Source organism: Kogia breviceps, chromosome 4 (genome assembly GCF_026419965.1).
Source record: "Kogia breviceps isolate mKogBre1 chromosome 4, mKogBre1 haplotype 1, whole genome shotgun sequence".
In the NCBI taxonomy this organism is placed as follows: Eukaryota; Metazoa; Chordata; class Mammalia; order Artiodactyla; family Physeteridae; genus Kogia; species Kogia breviceps.
In genome coordinates, this window is record NC_081313.1 from 133403411 (window position 1) to 133421905 (window position 18495).

At 37.8% G+C, this 18495-nt stretch overlaps 1 protein-coding gene across 5 annotated transcripts in view; it reads right to left on the minus strand.

Moving 5' to 3' along the window:
- UIMC1 (ubiquitin interaction motif containing 1) overlaps positions 1-18495 on the minus strand; it is a 194844-nt gene that overhangs the window by 83367 nt on the left and 92982 nt on the right. For all 5 annotated transcript variants that reach the window (XM_067031939.1, XM_067031943.1, XM_067031942.1 and 2 more), the window contains exon 3: positions 15635-15719. In XM_067031939.1, coding sequence (XP_066888040.1) covers positions 15635-15719 — 85 coding nt within the window. The remainder of the gene's footprint in view (positions 1-15634; positions 15720-18495) is intronic.

An 18495-nucleotide genomic window follows, 5' to 3' on the forward strand; every position in this document is an offset into this window, starting at 1 on the left:
CCTCCAAAAGATAGCAGAGGGAGGAACACTCCCAAACTCATTCTATGAGGCCACCATCACCCTGATACCAAAAGAAGACAAAGATGTCACAAAAATGAAAACTACAGCCCAATATCTCTGATGAACACAGATGCAAAACTCCTCAACAAAATACTAGCCAACAGATCCAACAGCACATTAAAAGGATAATACACCATGATCAAGTGGGGTTTACCCTAGGAATGCAAGGATTCTGCAATATATGCAAATCAATCAATGTGATAAACCATATTAACAAATTGAAGGAAAAAACCTATATGATCATCTCCAGAGATGCAGATAAAGCTTTTGACAAAATGCAACACCCGTTTATGATAAAAACTCTCCAGAAAGCAGGCATAGAGGGAATCTACCTCAACATAATGAAGGCCATATATGACAAACCCACAGCCAACATCATTCTCAATGGTGAAAAACTGAAACCATTTCCTCCAAGATCAGGAACAAGACAAGGTTGCCCACTCTCACCGTTATTATTCAACATAGTTTTGGAAGTTTTAGTAACATCAGAGAAGAAAAAGAAATAAAACGAATCCAAATTGGCAAAGATGACGTAAAACTGTCACTATTTGCAGATGACATGATACTATACATAGAGAATCCTAAAGATGTCACCAGAAAACTAAAAGAGCTAAACAATGAATTTGGCAGAGTAGCAGGATACAAAATTAATGCACAGAAATCTCTTGCATTCCTACACACTAATGATGAAAAATCTGAAAGAGAAATTAAGGAAACAGTCCCATTTACCACTGCAACAAAAAGAATAAAATACCTAGGAATAAACCTACCTAAGGAGACAAAAGACCTATATGCAGAAAAGTATAAGACATTGATTAAAGAAATTAAAAATGATACAAACAGATGGGAGAGATATACTATGTTCTTGGATTGGAAGAATCAAAATTGTGAAAACAACTATACTACGCAAAGCAATCTACAAATTCAATGCAATCCCTACCAAACTATCAATGCCATTTTTCACAGAACTAGAACAAAAAATTGCATAATTTGTATGGAAACAAAAAGGACCCTGAAGAGCCAAAGCAGTCTTGAGAATCAAGACTGAGAATCAGACTTGAGAATCAGACTCCCCAACTTCAGACTATACTACAAAGCTACAGTAATCAAGACAGTATGGTATTGGCACAAAAATAGAAATATAGATCAATGGAACAGGATAGAAAGCCCAGAGATAAACCCACGCACATATGGTCACCTTATCTTTAATAAAGGAGGCAGGAATATACAATGGAGAAAAGACACCCTCTTCAGTAAGTGGTGCTGGGAAAACTGCACAGCTATGTGTATAAACAAATGAGATTAGAACACCATACACAAAAATAAACTCAAAATGGATTAAAGACTTAAATGTAAGGCCAGACAATATAAAACTCTTAGAGGAAAACATAGGAGAAACACTCTTTGACATAAATGACAGCAAGATCCTTTTTGATCCATCTCCTAGAGAAATGGAAATAAAAATAAACAAACGGGACCTAATGAAACTTAAAAGCTTTTGCACAGCAAAAGAAACCATAAACAAGACAAAAAGACAACCCTCAGAATGGGAGAAAATATTTGCAAATGAAGCAACTGATAAAGGATTAATATCCAAAATTTATAAGCAACTCATGCAGCTCAATAACAAAAAAACAAACAACCCAATCCAAAAATGGGCAGAACTAAATAGACATTTCTCCAAAGAAGATATACAGATGGCCAAGAAGCATATGAAAATCTGCTCAACACCACTAATTATTAGAGAAATGCAAATCAAAACTACAATGAGGTATCACCTCACACCAGTTAGAAAGGGCATCATCAGAAAATCTACAAACAACAAATGCTGGAGAGGGTGTGGAGAAAAGGGAACACTCTTGCACTGTTGGTGGGAATGTAAATTGATACAGCCACTATGGAGAACAGTATGGAGGTTCCTTAAAAAACTAAAAATAGAACTACCATACAACCCAGCAATCCCACTACTGGGCATATACCCTGAGAAAACCATAATTCAAAAGGAGTCATATACCAAAATGTTCACAGCAGCTCTATTTACAATAGCCAGGACATGGAAGCAACCTAAGTGTCCATCAACAGATGAATGGATAAAGAAGATGTGGCACATATATACAATGGAATATTACTCAGCCATAAAAAGAAACGAAATTGAGTTATTTGTAGTGAGGTGGATGGACCTAGAGTCCATCATACAGAGAGAAGTAAGTCAGAAAAAGAGAAACACAAATACCGTATACTAACACATATATATGGAATCTAAGGAAAAAAAAAAAAACTGGGCAGAAGACCTAAAGACATTTCTCCAAAGAAGACATACAGATGGCCAAGAAGCACATGAAAAGCTGCTCAACACCACTAATTATTAGAGAAATGCAGATCAAATACAATGAGGTATCACCTCACACCCGTTAGAATGGGTATCATCAGAAAATCTACAAACAACAAATGCTGGAGAGGTTGTGGAGAAAAGGGAACCCTCTCGTGCTGTTGCTGGGAATGTAAATTGATACAGCCACTATGGAGAACAGTATGGAGGTTCCTTAAAAAACTAAAAATAAAATTACCATATGACCCAGCAATCCCACTACTGGGCATATACCCAGAGAAAACCATAATTCAAAAAGACACATGCCCCCAATGTTCACTGCAGCACTATTTACAATAGCCAGGTCATGGAAGCAACCTCCCATCAACAGATGAATGGATACAGAAGATGTGGTACATATATACAATGGAATATTACTCAGCCAAAAAACGGAACAAAATTGGGTCATTTGTAGAGATGTGGATGGATCTAGAGACTGTCATACAGAGTAAAGTAAGTCAGAAAGAGAGAAACAAATATCGTACATTAATGCATATATGTGGAACCAGAAAAATCAGATGAACCGGTTTGCAGGGCAGAAATAGAGACACCGATGTAGAGAACAAACGTATGGACACCAAGGGGGGAAAGTGGCAGGGGTGGTGGTGGTGGTGGTGGGATGAATTGGTGATTGGGACTGACATATATTCACTAATATGTATAAAATAGATAACCAATAAGAACTTGCTGTATAAAAACTAAAATAAAATTCAAAAAACACCCCCAAAGAACCTGAGCTTCATTAAGTCCTGAGACCAGGTGTGTGATCTCAGAAGACTGTTCAAGTCCCAATCTGGGTTTGGGCTGGGTTTGAGTACCGGCCCATGGGTTCAAGTCCCAGTCTGAGTCGCACAATTTCACCTTCATTAAAAAATGTTACTGAAAAAAATTACTTCATTGCTAAAAAGTGCTAACCAGCATCTGAGCCTTCAAAAAGTTTTAATCTTTTTGATTATGGAGGGGTTGAAATATTGTAATAATTACCAAAATGTGACACAGAGACATGAAGCGAGCAAGTGCTGTTGGAAAAATGGCACCCAAGAGACTTGTTTGACACTGGGTTGCCACAAACTTTCAATTTGTTAAAAAAAAAAAAATTATCTACAAAGCTCAATAAAGTGAAGCAAAATTAAACAGCGTATGCCTGTAATCACTTTGAATGGCAATGGATTAAATGTATCAATTAAAAGACAGAGATTGGATCAAAAAATAAGACTCAACTACATGTTGTCTACAAGACACTCACTTTAAGGACTTCCCTGGCAGTCCAGTGGTTAAGACTCTGTGCTCCCAATGCAGGGGGCACAGGTTCGATCCCTGGTTGGGGAACTAAGATCCTACATGCCACATAGCACAGCCAAAAAAAAAAATTCAGAAAATTGATAAAGACAAATGTTGATTCTTTGAAAAAATTAATAAAGCTAATATGCTAAAAAGAAAAGAAAGAAACACACTTTTTAATTTATTTTTTTATTTCTTTGGCTGCCTCAGGTCTTTAGCTGTGGCATGCAGGATCTTCATTGTGGCACGTGGGATCTTTCACTGTGGCATGTGGGCTCCTCGTTGCAGTGCGCAGGCTGCTCTCTGGTTGTGGCGTGCAGACACCAGAACGTGCAGGCTTAGTTGCCCCGTGGCATGTGGGATCTTAGCTCCCCAACCAGGGCTCGAACCCGTGTCCCCTGCATTGGAAGAAGGATTCTTAACCACTGGACCACCAGGGAAGTCCCAGAAACCCACTTTAAATACAAAGAGAAATATAGATTAAAAGTAAATGGATGGGGCTTCCTTGGTGGCGCGGTGGTTAAGTATCCACCTGCCAATGCAGGGGACATGGGTTCAAGCCCTGGTCCGGGAAGATCCCACATGCCACAGAGCAACTAAGCCTGTGCGCCACAACTACTGAACCTGCCCTCTAGAGCCCACGAGCCACAGCTACTGAGCCAGCATGTCACAACTACTGAAGCCCACATGCCTGGAGCCCGTGCTCTGCAACCAGAGAAGCCACTGCAATGAGAAGACTGCGCACTGCAATGAAAAGCCTGTGCACTGCAACAAAGAGTAGCCCCCACTTGCCACAACTAGAGAAAGCCGGTGCAAAGCAACAAAGACCCAACAAAACCAGAAAAAAAAATAAATGGATGTGGATTTTCCTGGTGGTCCAGTGGCTAAGACTCCATGTTCCCAATGCAGGGGGCAAGGGTTTGATCCCTGGGCAGGGAACTAGTCCCAAATGCCTCAACTAAAGATTCAACATGCCGCAACTAAAAGATCCTGTGTGCTGCAGCTAAGACCTGACATGCCCAAATAAATAAATAAATAAATAAATAAATAAATAAATAATTTTTTAAAGTAAACAGATGGAAAAATACACCATGCCAACACTAATCAAAAGAAAGCAAGAGTAACTCTATTAATTTCAGACAGAGCAGACTTCTAAGCAAGAAAAGTTATCAGGAATAAAGAAAGGCATTACATAATGATAAAGAGATTAATTCTCCTAGAAGACATAACAAGCCTTAATGTGTATGTGCCTAACAAAAGAGTGTCATTGGTGACGCAAAAAATGATAGAACTGCAAGGAGAAATAGATGACCCACTATCACAGTTGGAAATACCAACCCCCCTCTATCACAAATACACAGATCCAGCAGGCAGAAAATCAGTAAGGATATAGTTTAACTCAACAACATCATCAATCAATTGAATATAATAGATATTTACAGACTACTTCAACCAATAACAACAGAACACACATTCTTCTCAAGCTCACACAGAACATTCACCAAGACAAACCACGTTCTGGGCCATAAAACACACCTTAAATTTAAAGCAAGAGAAATCATGCAATGTCTATACTCAGACCACAATGGAATTAAACTAAAAATCAATAACAGAAAGAAAACAGGAACATCCCCAAATACACGAAGATTAAACAACATACTTCTAAATAACTCATGGGTCAAAGAAAAAATATCAAGGGCAATATAAAAATACTTTGAACTAAATGAAAATGAAAAATGCATCTTATCAAAATTTGCAGGATGCAGCAAAAGCAGTGCCTAGAGGAGAGTTACAGCATTAAACGCATACACTGGGAAAGAAGATCTAAAATCAATCATCTACGTCTATACCTTAGGGCACGGGTCCCCAAACCCTGGGCCACAGACCAGTCCATGGCCTGTTAGGAACCAGGCCGCACAGCAGGAGGTGACCTGCAGGTGAGTGAGCAAAGCTTCATCTGCCGCTCCCCATCACTCGCATTACTGCCTGAAGCATACCCCCCTGCTCCCCAGTCCATGTAAAAACTGTCTTCCAGGAAACTGGTCCCTGGTGCTAACAAGATTAGGGACTGCTGCCTTAGGGAACCAGAAAAAAAAAAAGTAAATAAAATACAAAGTAAGCAGAAAAAAATAAGAATTACAGCAGAAATCAATGAAATTGAAATCAAGAAATAAGTAGAGAAAATGAACCAAACCAAAAGCTGGTTCTTTAAAAAAAAAAAGAAAAAAAAATCAATAAAATTGATAAACCACTAGCTAGGCTGACTAAAAAATAGAGGGCACAAATTACTAGTACCAGAAATGAAAAAGAGGACATCGCTACAGATCTCATGGACATTAAAAAAATAATAAAGGAATACTATGAATAACTCTATGCCCATAAATCTGATAACCTAGATGCAACAGACCAATTCCCTTTGAAAGACACAATCAGCCAACACTCACATGAGAAGAAACAGGCAGTCTGAATACACCTATATCTATTAAAGAAACAGAATCCATAATTAGCCTTCCACAACTAAAAGCAACAGACCCAGATGGAGTCACTAATGAATTCTACCAAACATTTAAGGAAGAAATTATACAAATTCTATACAATCTCTTTCAGAGGACAGAAGCAGAGGGAATGAACTTCCTAAGTCATTCTACGTGACCACCATTAAACCTAACACTAAAACTAGACAAAAACATTCCAAGAAAACGACAGACCAGTATCTTGCATGAACACAGATACAAAAATCCTCAACAAATAGTAGCAAATTAAATCTAACAATGTATAAAAAGAATTATACACCATGACCAAGTGGGATTTATCCCAGATGTGCATGTTAGTTCAACACTCAGAAATTAATTAATGTAGTGCAACACATAAACAGAACAAAAAAAAAAAAAATCACATGATCATATTCAATAGATTCAGAAAAAGCACTGGACAAAATCAAACACTAATTCATGATAAAATTTCTCCATAAACTAGGAATAGAAAACATTCTCAACTTGATAGAGAATATCTATAAAAACGCTATAGTCAACATCATACTAAATGGTGAAAACTCAAAGCTTTCCCACTAAGAACAAGAAAAAGGCTCGGATGTCCCCTCTTATCACTCCTTTTCAACACTGTACTAGACACACCAGCTAATGCAATAAGACAAGAAAAGGAAATAAACAATATACAGACTAGGAAAGAGAAAAATAAAACTGTCTTTGTTCACAAATGACACTATCATCTAAGTAGAAAATCCAACAGAATCTACAAAACAATTCCTGGAACTATTAAGTAATTATAGTAAGGTTATGGTAAACAAGGTTAGTATAAAATAGCCAATCATATTCCATATACCAGCAATGAACAAGTGTGATTTGAAATTTAAAACACAATAGCATTTACATTGGTAATGAAATAACGTACAAGATCTATAAGAGGAAAAGTAGAGAACTCTAATGAACAAAATCAAATAAGAATTAACTAAATAAGGTATGCTGCATGTTCATGGATAGAAAGACTCAGTAATGTCAAGATATCAGTTTTTCACAACCTGATCTGTAGACTCAAAGCATTCCAAATCAAAATTCCAACAAGTAATTTTGTGGATACCAACAAACTTATTCTAAAGTTTACATGGAGAGGGCAAAAGATCCAGAATAGTCAACACAATATTGAAGGAAAAGAACAAAGTTGGAGGGCTGATGCTACCTGACTTTAAAACCTACTACATAAAGCTACAGTAATCAAAACAGTGTGGAATTGGCAAAAGAACAAATAGGTCAATGGAACAGAAATGGACCCACATAAATATAGTCGCCTGATTTTTACAAAGGAGCAAAGACAATACAATGAAGCAAAGGGATTATCTTCAACAAATGTTGCTGGAACAACTGGACATTTCATATCCCAAAAACTGAATCTAGACAAAGATCTAACATCATTCCCAAAATTAACTCACTGGATCATAAACTGATACGTGAAACACAAAACTATAAAACTCCTAGAAAATAACAAAGAAAACCTAGATGACATTAGGTATGGCAATGACTTTTTAGATTATACCTAAAGGCATGATACATGAAAGAAGTAAATAAGTTGGAGGTCATTAAAATTAAAAACTCCTGCTCTGCAAAAGACAATGTTGCAAGAATAAGAAAACAAGCCAGACTGGGAGAAAATATTTGCAAAAGACATATCTGATAAAGGACTGTTATCCAAAATATACAAAGAACTCTTAAAACTCAACTGTAAGAAAATAAACACAACTAAAAAGTGGGCCAAAGACCTTAACAGACAACTCACCAAGATGATATACAGAGAAAATAAGCATACAAAGATATTCCAGGGCTTCCCTGGTGGCACAGTGGTTGCGAATCCACCTGCCGATGCAGGGGACACGGGTTCGTGCCCCGGTCTGGGAAGATCCCACATGCCGCGGAGCAGCTGGGCCCGTGAGCCATGGCCGCTGAGCCTGTGCGTCCGGAGCCTGTGCTCCGCAATGGGAGAGGCCACAACAGTGAGAGGCCCGCGTACCACACACACACACAAAAGATATTCCACATCATATATCATCTGCAAAATGCAAATTGAAAAAAGGAGATATCACTGCACAACTACTAGAATGGTCAAATTCTGTAACACTGACAACACCAAATGCTGGTGAGGATATGGAGTAACAGGAACTCTCATTCATTGCTGGTGGGAATGCAAAACGGTACAGCCACTTTGGAAGAGAGATTGGCACTTTTTTACAAAACTAAATATACTCTTAGCATACTCAGCAATCATGTTCCTTGGTATTTACCCAAAGGAGTTAAAAACTCATGTCCACCCCAAAACCTGCACAGAGATGTTTATTCCAGCTTTATTCTTAATTGCCAAAACTTGGAAGCAACCACATGTCTTTCAGTAGGTGAAGAGATAGATAAAATATGGTAGAGCCAGACAATGGAATATTATTCAGTGCTATAAAAAAATAAAAAAGATCTACCAAAGCATGAAAATACATAGAGGAAACTTAAATGCATATTACTAAGTGAAAGAAGCCAATCTGAAAAGGCTATATACCATTTGACTCCACTACATGACATTCTGGAAAAGGCAAAACCATGAAGACAGTAAAAAGATCAGTGGTTGTCACAGATTGGCAGGGGAAGTAGGGTAGGGATGAATAGGTGGAGCACAGAGAATTTTTAAGGCAGTGAAAAATACTCTGTTTGATACCATAATAATGGATACATGTCATTATATATTTCTCAAAACCTATCGAATGTATAACACCAAGAGTGAATCCTCGTGTAAACTACAGACTTAGGATGATTATAATATGTCAATGTAGGTACATCAATTGTAACGAATCTATCACTTTGATAGGAGAAGTTGATAATGGAGGAGGCTACGTATGTGTGACATCAGAGGATATGTAAGAAATCACTGTACCTTGTCCTCAGTTTTGCTGTAACCTAAAACAGCTCTAATAAAATAAAGTCTTAATGAAAGTTATACACACACACAAATACAGGCTGAGAATCTTCCAAAGTAAAGAGATCTCACATCAGACCTCAAATCACAGATCCAAAAAGACTATCAAGAAAAATACATTCCATGACCCCCACAAAAAACTCATACCTAAACATCATATTCAAACTGGTAAAAAAACAAAGATACAGACTATATTGAAGGAAGCAGAGAGAAAAACATGTTACATTCAAAAGAACAAAGATGAGGATTAAAGCCAACTTCTCATTAAAAACTCTGCAGCCAGAAAATAATAAAGTGACATCTTGAAAATGATGAAAGAAAAAACTGTCAAACCATATCCTATAGCCAGGGAAGTATTTCTCAAAAATGAAGGAGATTCAATCTACCACTTTCAGTAAAAAGGAGAACTAAGCAGAACATCAAGTAAATAGAAGACAAACAACATTATAATCCAACCAGACCAAACAGATATCTACAGAATACTCTATCCAACAGTAGCAGAATAAACATTTTCCTCAAGTGCACATGAAATATTCTCCAGGATAAAACATATGACGGTGATAAAACAAGCCTCAACAAACACAGAAAGATAAAAAACATACAAAGTATGTTTTCCAGCATAATGAGTGAAATTATAAATAACAGAAGGAAGAAATTTGGGGAATGGACAAATACGTGGAAATTAAACAAAACACTCCTAAATAACCAATGGGTGAAAGAAAAAATTACAATGGGAAAGTAGAAAATACTTTGAGATGAATGAAAATGACAATGTCTTAAAAACTTAAATGATTTAGCTAAAGCAATACTTAAAGGGAAATTTACACCTATCTAATGCCTATATTAAAAAAGAAAGATCTCAAACAAATAACCTAAACTTCCACTTTAAGTCACAGAAAGCAAAGAGCAAACTAAACCTAAAGAAAGCAGAAAAAGAAACAAAATAATAGAGGAGAAATTAATAAAAAAAAAACAGTAAAACAAGAAAAATCAATGAGATGAAAAGTTGGTTTTTTGAAAACTAAAAAAATTGAAAAACTTTGAGTTAGATTTGAACAGGGGGAAAAAGAAGACTCAAACAACTAAAAGCAGAATGGCAGTGGAGACATTACTAACAAATACAAAAATAAAAGACAAACTGCCAAAAGCTGGCTTGAGAAAAAATGTAAAATGTGAACAGAACTAAAACAGATAAGAAACTGAGGACTTCCCCGGTGGTGCAGTAGTTAATAATCCGCCTGCCAATGCAGGGGACACGGGTTTGAGCCCTGGTCCAGGAAGATCCCACATGCCTCAGAGCAACTAAGTCTGTGTGCCACAACTACTAAGCCTGCACTCTAGAGCCCACACGCCACAACTACTGAAGCCCAAGAGCCTGTGCTCCACGACATGAGAAGCCACTGTAATGAGAAGCCCACGCACCACAACGAAGGGTAGACCCCGCTAACCACAACTAGAGAAAGCCCGCGCACAGCAATGAAGACCCAGTGTAGCCAAATATAAATAAATACATTTAAAAAATTGAACTAGTAATCAAAAACTATCTACTAAGAAAAGCCTAGGCCCAGATGGCTTCACTGGTGAATTCTGTCCAACAATTAAAGAAAAATAATATTAAATCTTCACAATCCTCTCCAAATATAGAACAGGAGGGAACAATGTTCAACTCATTCTATGAATCCAGTATTAGCCTGATACCAAATCCAGACAAAGACATCACAAGAAAACTACAGAAAAATACCTCTTATGAATGTAAATGCAAAAATTCTCAACATAGTGTTAGCATACCGAGTCTAGAAATAATATAAAAAGATTACACACTATGACAGAGTAGAATTCATCCCAGGAATGGAAGGTTGACCTAACATATGAAAATCAATTAATACACCAAATTGACAAAAGACAAAACCCATATGATCATCTTAATAGACATAGAAAAAGCATTTGACAAAAACACCGCTTGATGATAAAAACATTTTTAAATGGTTATAAATGGTTAAAGTAGTATATTTTATGTTATGTGTATTTTACAATAAAAATATTTTTAATAAGCAAAGAAATGACCAATAAGCACATGAAAAGATGCTCAACATCATTAGTCATTAGAGAAATGCAAATCAAAACCTCAGTGAGATACCATTTCACACCCACTAGGATGGCTGTAATGGGGAAAAAAAGAAAAAGGAAAATAACTGTTGGCAAGGATATGGAGAAACTGGAACTCTCATACGACGCTGGTGGAAATGTAAAATGGTGCAGCCATTTTAGAAAGCAATCTGGCAGTTTCTCAAACAATTAAATATTGAGTTACCATATAACCCAAGAATTCCACTCCTAGCTATATTACTCAAGAGAAATGGAAACATACAGCCACAGAAAAACGAGTACTTGAATGTTCACAGCAACTTTAGTCAATAACCAAAGAGGAGGAACAACTCAAATATCCATCAAATGATGACTATATAAACAAAACATGGTACAGTAATATAGTGGAATAATATCTGGCAACAAAGGAATGAAGTACTAATACATGCCAAAACACAGATGAACCTGAAAAAATTAAGTGAAATAACCAGTCATGAGGGCTTCCCTGGTGGCACAGTGGTTGGGAATCCGCCTGCCGATGCAGGGGACACAGGTTCGTGCCCTGGTCCAGGAAGATCCCACATGCCGCGGAGCGGCTGGGCCCGTGAGCCAAGGCCACTGAGCCTGTGCATCTGGAGCCTGTGCTCCACAACAGGAGAGACCACAACAGTGAGAGGCCCGCATACCACACACAAAAAAAATAAAAATAAAAAAAAAAAACAGTCATGAACGACTACATATTATATGATTCCATTTATATGGACTGTCCAGAATACGCAAATCTATAAAGACAGAAAGTAATTAATAGTTGCTTAGGGCTGGGTGGGATGAGGACTTTGGGTTACTGGTTAAGTGTATAGGGTTTCTTTCTGGAGTGATGAGAACATTCTAGAATTAGACTGTGGTGATGGTTACACAACTCTGTTAATATACTAAAACCCACTGTATACTTTCAATGATGAAAGTATTATATGATGAATAAATTGAGTATGTGAGTTATATCTCAGTAAAGCAATTACCATAAAAATGAAGAAATACAGGGCTTCCCTGGTGGCGCAGTGGTTGGGAGTCTGCCTGCCGACGCAGGGGACATGGATTCGTGCCCCAGTCCGGGAGGGTCCCACATGCCGTGGAGCGGCTGGGCCCGTGAGCCGTGGCCGCTGAGCCTGCGTGTCCGGAGCCTGTGCTCCGCAACGGGAGAGGCCACAACAGTGAGAGGCCCGCATACCACAAAAAAAAAAAAAAAAAAAAATGGAGAAATACATTTTCAGACAAAAATAAAATAGAGAATTAATTGGTCTACATTAAAATAAGTGATAAAGGAAGCTCTTCCAGCAGAAAAAATATGATACTGGACAGAAACTGGGACCTACACAAAGAAATAAAAAGCCCGTGATGGCACAAATAAAGGAAAATATGGAATTCTTTATTTTTTATTTCCATTGCTCTGAAGTCATTTAACTATCTAAAGCAAAATAGTATCAATGTATTGTGTGTTATAATATATGCAAAAGTAAAACGTATGGTAAAAATAACACAAAGGAGGGTAGAAAGGAATCGGGAGTCTTTATACTAGGGAGTCTTCACACTACGTGTGAAACAATATGACATTATTTGAAGGTAACTGTGATTAAATAAACATGTATACTGTAAACTCTAGAGCAACCACTAAATATTTTTTAAAAGAGATACGAGGTAAGTAAATAGTAGAAATTAAATGGAATCATAAAATAATACTCAACAAATACAAAAAAAGAGAAGAAAAAGAAACAAAGAACAATTGGAACAAATAAACAGCTTTCAATCCAATTACATCAATAATTACATTAAATATAAAAGTAAAGGACAATTAAAAAGACTGAAATTGTCAGGCTGAATTTTAAAAAAATTAAAAAGACTGTAAGACTGGGAAAAAAAGCATGACACAATTATATAAAAACGTGGGGGCTTCCCTGGTGGCGCAGTGGTTGAGAATCCGCCTGCCGATGCAGGAGACACGGGTTCGTGCCCTGGTCCGGGAAGATCCCACATGCCGCGGAGCAACTACGCCCGTGAGCCATGGCCGCTAGGCCTGCGCGTCCGGAGCCTGTGCCCCGCAATGGGAGAGGCCACAACAGTGAGAGGCCCGCATACCGCAAAAAAAAAAAAAAAAAAAAAAAAAAAAAAAAAAAAACGTGGGCTTCCCTGGTGGTGCAGGGGTTGAGAGTCCACCTGCCGATGCAGGGGACACGGGTTCGTGCCCCGGTCTGAGAAGATCCCACATGCCGCGGAGCGGCTGGGCCTGTGAGCCATGGCTGCTGAGCCTGTGCGTCCGGAGCATGTGCTCCACAATGGGAGAGGCCACAACAGTGAGAGGCCCGCGTACCGAAAAAAAAAAAAAAAAAAAAAACGTGAAACAGACAGCAAGCAAACAACTATTAATAGTCTACCAATGGTGACAAAAACCTAACTATCAACTGATAAAGATTATTGCACCTCAAAAAGTAACTATTATCAATAATTCTCAAGACTGAAAATAACTTGAGTACATTCAACAGATCTAACCATAGTGACAGCCACCTCTAGACATAACACAATGATTTAGCAACAACAACAAAAAATATGGTTAATTTTATAAGGCTGAGAATTATACCTTAAATCACCAAAATTCAAATTAACAGTGAAAAAAATCCTTCTTTATCTTCAATCAACTGTTGTAATAATTTCAGCTAGTTATCATAGTTTTGAAAACTTCACTGAAATACTTAAACATCTCACATGACATTAAAATGCAAAAATATAGTCTTTTTTTAATTTTTTTTTCCCCAGTATGCAGGCCTCACACTGTTGTGGCCTCTCCCATTGCAGAGCACAGGCTCCGGACGCGCAGGTTCAGCGGCCATGGCTCACAGGCCTAGTCGCTCCACGGCATGTGAGATCTTCCGGGACCGGGGCACCAACCCGTGTCCCTTGCATTGGCAGGCGGACTCTCAACCATGGACTCTCAACCACTGCACCACCAGCGAAGCCCCAAAAATACAGTAATTATTAAACGACTTCACAATTGAGTAACCAAGTCAGAAGAGAAAAAACTTCCAACAAAAGAGTTTTCTGATAATGTGATTTATAATAATAAATATATACCTAATCTTTGCCCCTGGCCCTGGCACAGAGCTCCTAATACCCTTGGAATTTCCTCAATGAAAAGAGCAATAAAGGTGTCTTTTGTTAATCGTAACAAATGCAAAAACAAAATAACAAATCCCCTCTTCTGCACACCAGAGACTATGTTAATGAACTTACTCTTGGAAAGCCCCTAAGGATGGGGGCTGGTCACCAGGTGAACCAACCAATATACTAGAGGATTAGAACTTTTCATTCCAACTCCCCAATGTCACGTCCAGGGAAGGGAGAGGGGCTGGCTGGAAGTTGAACCAATCACCAATGGCCAATGATTTAATCAACCATACCTGCATAATGAAGCCTCCATAAAAATACCTGAACTACAATGTTTGGTGAGCTTCCAGGTTGGTGAATATGTGTGTGTACTGGGATACCTGGACAGGACATGGAGATCTGCACTCCTTTTCCTATATCTTGCCCTATGCATCTCTTCCATCTAGCTGTTCCTGAGTTATACCCTTTAAAACAAACCAGTCATCTAATAAGTAAACTGTTTCCCTGAATTCTGAGAGCCATTTTAGCAAATTAGTCAAACCCAAGAAAGGGGTCATGGGAACCTCTGATTTATAGCAACTCAGTCAGAAGCACAGGTAACAACCTGGAATTGCAACTGCCATCTAAAAGAAGGGGTAGTCCTGCAGAATTAAGCCCTTAACTTGTGCGATCTGAGAGTGTCAGATTTCCTTAATTTGTAGGGCACCCAGTGTCTGCCAGAGAGTTGGAGAACCGCTTGGTGTGGGGGAAAAAAAAACCCTACACATTTGATGACCAGAGTGAAGTGTTAAGAATACGGGAAACACACAGAAGAGTTTTTCCCTAAAAATTTTGATGAACAAAAGAGTAAAACACACCATTATTGGAGCCACTAAGTGACTTTCTAAGTGTTATCTGCATGTTATTGATGAGGAAACAGAGGTAGGCTGAAAGTAGTGGCTTGCCTAAAGTCCACATAGTAAGGTGAAGCAAGGATTCATATCCAAGTGTGCCTAACTCTGAAGGTCACATTTTTAATTTCAACATTGTCTTTAATAAGTCAGTTATATATGCTATAGATTAACTGTGATCCCTACAAATTTTAATGGAACCCAGAATTAACAGGAAGCACACACAACCTTATTCAGAGAAACCTCTTCCTAATGAAGAAACCAGTGTCAAGTCTATGACTGCTGTAATTTCCAAACCATTCTCAAAACAAAAATGAAAACATACGTGCAATTTTTCTTTTAGCCAAACACTTTGCTCTATTCGACTGTTTTGTCTTCATTTTCTGCAATCCATTCTCCTCCTTTGGTTCCTGTTGCAAAACAAGAAATATGATCAGGGTGACTGCCATTAAAAGTAGTATTCTTTCTACCTCCTCTACAGCCAACAGAGGCCACTGAGCCTCTGAAGAATCAGTGGTGGTTGTAAATGTTCACAGAAAACATCAGAAAAAGATTCTTATGGTAGAAAAAGGAAAATATAGACTCAGAACCAATAAAAATTAAAAATCATAATATACTGACATAATTATCTGTCATATACAAGCTCATGTAAAATTGGTCCATCTGCAAAATACTAGCAAGTACGCACCCAAGTTCAGAGAAAGCTTGATTCAAGGTTTAAAAATGAATAATAAAGGTTAAATTCAGTGCATAGTCACTTATTTTAAATCAGTACTTTAAAAAGCAACAGAACAACTAAGGAAAAGTATGCAACATATTTATCAGATAAAGGGCTAATTTCCCTTATATAGAGAGCTCTTATAAATCAATACAGAGACCAATATTTAACCTCCTCCCATAGGCAAAGAATATGATAAAACACTTCATAGACAAGGGGCTCATAAGTATGCAAATCATAACAATTATATAGATACTTTTTTAAACCTATACTAATAGTAAAAATGAAAATATTTTATAAAACATTTACTGTGGGGAAACAAGTACTCTCATACCACTGATGGAATACAATGGATGCAAATCATTATTTTGTGCACCTGGAACTAATACAGCACTGTAGGTAAATTATACTTCAATTACTCTGTGTGTGTGTGTGTGTGTGTGTGTGTGTGTGCGCGTGTGTGTGTGCGCACGCGCGCGTGTCAACACTGGGAGGAAATGCATCAAAATGCTAATGGTGGGACCTCCTTGGTGGTCCAGTGGTAAAGAATCTGCCTTGCAATGCAGGGGATGCAGGTTCAATCCCTGGTCAGGGAACTAAGATCCTACATGCCATGGGGCAGCTAAGCCCATGTGCCACAACTACTGGGATCATGTGCCTCAACTACAGCCCATGTGCTGCAAACTACAGAGCCCATGTGCTCTGGAACCCACGTGCCACAACTAGAGAAGAGAAAACCTGCACAACACAACTAGAGAGAAGCCCACGCACCACAATGAAGAGCCCACACACCACAACAAAAGATCCCACGTGCCTCAACAAAAGATACTGTGTGCCGCAACTAAAACTCGACGCAGCCAAAAATAAATTAAATAAATAAATAATAAATAAATCTTTAAAAAATAATAATAATAATAAATGCTAATGGTGGTTATGTCTAAAGGGTGGGAATTATGGGTGATTATCATGTTTTAGTTTAGGCTTCTATGTATTTCTAATTGCCTGCAATTAACAGGCATTGCTCGTAAAATGAGGAAGAAAACAATAAACATCATTAAAAATGAAAAAGAATACAGGCAAAGGTGATCCAATAAATGTGTAATTGGGGTCTCTGAAGAAGAAAACAAAAAACAATGAAAAAGACTAACAAACATTATAATCAAAAAAAAATTTATCAGGGAGAAAAACACCTGAATCTACAAACTGAAAGTATATACGATTTACCTGGGAAAACGGACCCTCAACAGTCAATTTCCAGACATATACTAATATACCTATCTCACTCAAGAAAAATTCTTAAAGCATGCAGAATAACAAAAAGGCCTAATCACTTACCAAAAAATGGAAAATAAACTGGACTTCTCAAATGCAACATGGAAAGCAAAAAAACAAGAAGGCAGCATTTTAAAGAAACTCAAGGCAAAAAATATTTTTTAAACCAAGGATTTTGGATTCCAACAAGCAGTCTTTCAGATATCAAGATTACAGAAAAACAGTATCAAACACATAAGAACTCAGGAAATACTATACTCACAAGGCCTACTTGTCAAATCTAATTAAAAACAAGCACTATTCAACTAAAAAATGATTAGAGAAACTTGGCAAAAGAACTGATAGTGAATATTTAATATATTAAATTTTAGAACTAAGACTAAAAGTACAGGTGAGAACAGAAAAAAGCATGTAATTATTATATGCAGAAATGATGCAACTAATAAATGAGAGAAGACAGAAGTGGAAAACCGAATAAGTTCATTGAGTATTGCATGCACTATAAGTGAAAGTCAAAGGATACTATTTACAACTGACAAACCAGATCATAGAAAGCTAAATTTTTAAAAATAAGGAAGAAAGGAGCTATAAAAGTCATTAATATAAGATAAACTCTGGGCTTCCCTGGTGGCTCAGTGATTAAGAATCTGCCTGCCAATGCAGGGGACACGGGTTCAAGCCCTGGTCCGGGAAGATCCCACATGCCACGGAGCAACTAAGCCCGTGCACCACAACAACTGAGCCTGCGCTCTAGAGCCCGCGAGCCACAACTACTGAGCCCATGCACCACAACTACTGAAGCCCGCGCACCTACAGCCCGTGCTCCGCAACAAGAGAAGCCACCACAACGAGAAGCCCATGCACCACAAAAAAGAATAGCCCCCACTCGCCGCAACCAGAGAAAGCCCATGTGCAGCAACAAAGACCCAACACAGTCAAAAGTAAATAAATTAATTAAAAGAAAAAAAAGATAAACTCTAAAACAAAAAACAAAATTATAGAAAGAATAATTCCTGCAACATGGAAGTGAATATCTGTTACCAGTGGGGGGTGAGTGAGGGAGGGGGGTGAAGGAGATGGGAAGAAATTTTATTTTTAAATATTGTTCAAAGATGTAAAATTATTCTTTCCAATATGTTAAAGTCAACTTAATCTAAGTTTCATAAGCATGTTAAAATAATTCATATTTCAATAAA